The sequence below is a fragment of the Otolemur garnettii genome, unplaced genomic scaffold (assembly GCF_000181295.1).
Source record: "Otolemur garnettii isolate 467f Iridium unplaced genomic scaffold, OtoGar3 scaffold00016, whole genome shotgun sequence".
Classification (NCBI taxonomy): domain Eukaryota; kingdom Metazoa; phylum Chordata; class Mammalia; order Primates; family Galagidae; genus Otolemur; species Otolemur garnettii.
The window spans coordinates 29,957,952-29,962,338 of NW_003852411.1; the positions used below are offsets into that span (position 1 = coordinate 29,957,952).

Here is a 4,387-nt window from a genome sequence, read left to right on the forward strand (position 1 = left end):
AAAAAAAAAAAAAAAAGAATCTTACACAGAGAATTCTTTGCAAAAGGAAAACTGAGGCTGCGCCCATAGCTTAGTGGGTAGGGTGCGGGCCACATACATCTGGGCTGGCGGGTTTGAACCCAGCCAGGTCAGCTAAAACAACAATGACAACTACAATAAAAAAAAATAGCCAGAAGAGAGAAAAAGAGGAAAAAAAAACAGCCAGGTGTTGTCATGGGCACCTGTAGTCCCAGCTACTTGGGAGGCTGAGGCAAGAGAATTGCTTAAGCCCCAAAGTTTGAGGTTGCTGTGAGCTGTGATGCCATGACACTCTACCCAGGTTGACAGCTTGAGGTTCTGTCTCCAAAAAAAAGGAAAACTGAAAGGTAGTATTTAAGAATACTCCTCCCTAGCTACTAGCCCCTTTCTAATCCCCACTTCCCCTCTCCCTGCGGCCAACCTTCATCTCTGCTCGCTTGGGTGGGGACACTTTGGCATCATCAACCTTGATCTCTCCAGGAGGCATCTTATTTAGACACTGTACAATGATTCGAAGGGACTGGCGCATCTCCTCCACCCGGCACAGGTACCTGAAATAGACAAGACAGACTCAGATGAAGTGAACAGTCAGAGGGACAGGTATGAGACTGAGAAGGATGCCCTATGGCTGACCTCAAAAGAGTTAGATTCCTCCACAAACTCTCTCCTTAATTTTTCAGACCATGGTCTGTAATAGTTCCCTTTTTTTTTTTTTTTTTGAGACTAGAGTCTCACTATATCCCCCCTCCGTAGACTGCCGTGGCATCACAGCTCATAGCAACCTGAAACTCTTTTTGGGGGGCTTAAGTCATTCTCTTACCTCAGCCTCCCAAGTAGCGGGGACTACAGGTGTCCGCCACAATACCCAGCTTTTTTTTTCTTTTGGTTGTAGTTGTCATTGCTGTTTTGCAGGCCTAGGCTGGATTCAAACTCGCTACCTCTGCTGTATGTGGCTGGCGAACTAGCCGCTTGAGCTACAGGCACTGAACCTTTTGTTTTTGAGACAGAGTCTCAAGCTGTAGCCCTGGGTAGAGTGCCGTGGCCTCACAGTTCACAGCAACCTCCAACTCTGGGCTTAATCAATTCTCTTGCCTCAGCCTCACAAGTAGCTGAGACAACAGGTGTCCACCACAACGCCCAGCTATTTTTTGGTTGTAGCTGTCACTGTTGTTTGGCAGGCCTGGCTGGATTCAAACCTGCCAGCTTTGGTGTTTATGGCTGACACCTAGCCACGGAGTTAAAGGCACTGAGCCAGTATTTCCCTCTTTAATCATCCTCTTAGACACTTTCTGGACTACAGAATCAGTGAGAATCAAATGGACTACAAAAAAAAAACAACAACAAAAAACACAGTAGCACATCTGACTCAGGGTCAGTAAACAGGAGAATTTTAAGCTCAGAATCTAGTAGAAAGAGCACTGAGTTGGGAAGATTCTAGTCTCAAGCACCACTGACAGAATAATCCCAGACTAATTCCTAACTTACATGTCTCAGCTTTCTCACCATGAAGCCAAAACTAGTTTTATCTGAGACTGGGATAACATAAGATACAATAAGATGCCATATGCATGAAAGTACTTTGGGCTGGGTGCCCGTAGCTCAGTGGTGAGGCTGCTAGCCACATGCACCAGGGCTGGGAGGTTCAAACCCAGCCTGAGCCTGCTAAACAAACAAACAAAAAATAGCCAGGTGTTGTGGCAGGCACCTGTAGTCCCAGCTACTAGGAAGGCTGAGGCAAGAGAATCACTTGAACCCGAGAGTTTGAGGTTGCTATGAGCTATGATGCCATAGCACTCTACTGAGGGCGATAAAATGAGACTGTCTCAATAAAAAAAAAAAAAAAAAAAAAAGTGCTTTGAAAAGCAACCTAGTTAGACACAGGGGCTCCCTTAGATCTTGGAAAATGGGATAAAGAAGAAAGTGGCAAAGACAAAAGTGAAGCAGGAGAAACTGGCTAGATGGTGAACTGGGGAAAGACTAAGCCTTACCTATCATAGCAATCCCCTCGAGAACCAACAGGGACATCAAACTCGACCTGGTCATAAACATCATAGGGCTGGGTCTTCCGCAGGTCCCATTGGATGCCTGAGCCCCGGAGCATCACTCCACTGGGGAGAATATAATAGGAATAAGGGTCTCTCCACAAACCAAATAAGAAGGCACATTCCTCCTTTGTCTCCCGTTTTTCTCCCACACACAGGGCATGGCTAGGAGGGTATCAAACATTCTTAAAAGCTAAGACATTAGGCTGGAACTACCCCTCACTCCCATCCCCATCCCGAAGGAGAGAAGTTGTATTCCTCCCACCTAAAACCATAGTTGAGTGCATCTTCTGCTGTTACAACCCCAATGTCAACTGTCCGATTTCGCCAGATCCTATTGTTGGTCAGCATCTATGAATCAAGAAAACAGCTATGTTAATACTTGCCATAACACTCTTTAAATACTCCTGTGTTTCTTTACAACTGGGGACTAAAACCCCACAAGGCCTTCTTGGGGGGAAAGAGAAATTTTTCCAGTTGACTTTTATCTTACCTCCTCCAACTCATCTAGCCGAAGAGAGAAGTTCTTAGAAAACTCATAAATGTCATCCATAAGCCCAAGAGGTAGGTCCTAGAAACCAAACGCAGCTCAGCACAGCCTTCACTAAGGAGAGCGAGCTCAGCACCCCTCCCCCAGGGCTACAGGGTTAGAGTCAATTGGCCAGCACTGCCCCCCAGTGGCCACAGAGGAAACAGGCCTGGGCTGGAGGTTCAGGGAGTCCGGAACCCACTCACCTGGTGCACTCCTCCTGGCCGTACATATGCAGCATGCATTCGGGCTCCAGACACTCTCTCATAGAACTCAAACATCTTGATAAGACACACTGGGAATTAGTAACAAAGTCCCAGGCCCCAGGTCCAGCAACACATAGTCCCCTCCTTTACCTTCTTATGCCCAACTAACCCCTCATGACAGAGTTCCTATGAATATAACCCAAGTTACATACATGTACTTAATCTCCCCAAGTATTCTCACACTCTCCCTTTTTAATCATTTGTCTCCTCATACCCTCTCTACTTCCTGTATACTTCCTCCCCTACTCCTGTCCTTTTGTCCCTCTTATACCTTCTCCCTTTCTTCAAATAGCCAGAAGAAAGGAGTCATGGCCCCAATGTCCAGGGCATGGGTGGTCACAGCCATGATGTGATTCAAAAGTCGTGTGATTTCTCCAAACAACACTGTGAAGAGTTACAGACAAGAAGACAAGGACACAGAAACCGAGGATCCAGGCTGTCAGGGCAGTCTGGGCAGAGCCCCGGGTCTGAGCACAAAGCTTGGGTTTAATGCTTCTAAGATGGGGTGGGGTGGGGAAGGCATTGTGCCCTGCTCCCAGTGGGCCATGGGAAGAAGGGCTGGGCATACCTCGGATCCACTGTGCCCGGGGAGGAGGCCGGATGTTTAGCAACTTTTCTACAGCCAGTGAATAGGCCTGTTCATTACACATCATGGACACATAGTCCAGCCTATCGAAGTATGGAAGGGCCTGGGAAGAAAGAGAAATGTGGCACATCTCACAGGCCCAGGAGTCCACAGCCTGGCTGCTGGAAGCCTTGCTCTGTGGGCATCCCAAGTTGGTGCTGCATAAGCCTTTTTAGGCAGAATGAAATATTCCAATAAACACTAAAATACAAGTAAATGTTTTAAAACTCAATCCCCAAAGTAAGGGGAGGACACTCACTTGACATATTTGCCAGTTTTCAAGGTAAAAATACTCCCACTATGACCAATTTTAAGCTACTACCAATATTATATAAACAGGTTGATGCTTGTATTCCCAGCACTTTGAGAAGCCAAGGCAGTAGGATCACTTAAGGGAAGAAGTTCAATACCAGTCTAGACAACAAAGCAAGACTCTGTCTCTGGCTTAGTGCCTGTAGCTCGGTGGTTAGGGTGCCAGCCACATACACTGGGGCTGGAGGGTTTAAACCCAGCCTAAGCCTGCTAAACAACAATTACAACTGCAACCAAAAAATAGCTGAGTGTTGTGGTGGGCGCCTGTAGTCCCAGCTACTTGGGAAGCTGAAGCAAGAAAATTGCTTAAGCCCAAGAATTGGAGGTTGCTGTGAGCTGTGACGCTACAGCACTCTACCAAGAGTGACATGGTGAAACTATGTCTCAAAAAATAAAAAAAGGACCCTATCTCTACAAAAAATTAAAAAATAAGGTGGGCTCGGCGCCTATAGCTCAACCGGCTAAGGCGCCAGACACGTACACCTAAGGTGGCAGGTTCGAATCCAGCCCGGACCCGCCAAACAAAAACAAGGCTGCAACCAAAAAATAGCCAGGCGTTGTGGCGAGTGCCTGTGGTCCCAGCTACTTGGGAGGC

At 47.0% G+C, this 4,387-nt stretch overlaps 1 protein-coding gene across 1 annotated transcript in view; it reads right to left on the reverse strand.

The window, feature by feature from the left end:
• NDUFS2 (NADH:ubiquinone oxidoreductase core subunit S2) overlaps positions 1-4,387 on the reverse strand; it is a 16,002-nt gene that overhangs the window by 1,396 nt on the left and 10,219 nt on the right. Inside the window, exons 4-10 of the mRNA XM_012802641.2 lie at positions 3,424-3,544; positions 3,127-3,239; positions 2,796-2,870; positions 2,554-2,631; positions 2,326-2,411; positions 2,007-2,126; positions 440-569 (exon numbers count right to left, since the gene is read on the reverse strand). Coding sequence (XP_012658095.1) covers positions 440-569; positions 2,007-2,126; positions 2,326-2,411; positions 2,554-2,631; positions 2,796-2,870; positions 3,127-3,239; positions 3,424-3,544 — 723 coding nt within the window. The remainder of the gene's footprint in view (positions 1-439; positions 570-2,006; positions 2,127-2,325; positions 2,412-2,553; positions 2,632-2,795; positions 2,871-3,126; positions 3,240-3,423; positions 3,545-4,387) is intronic.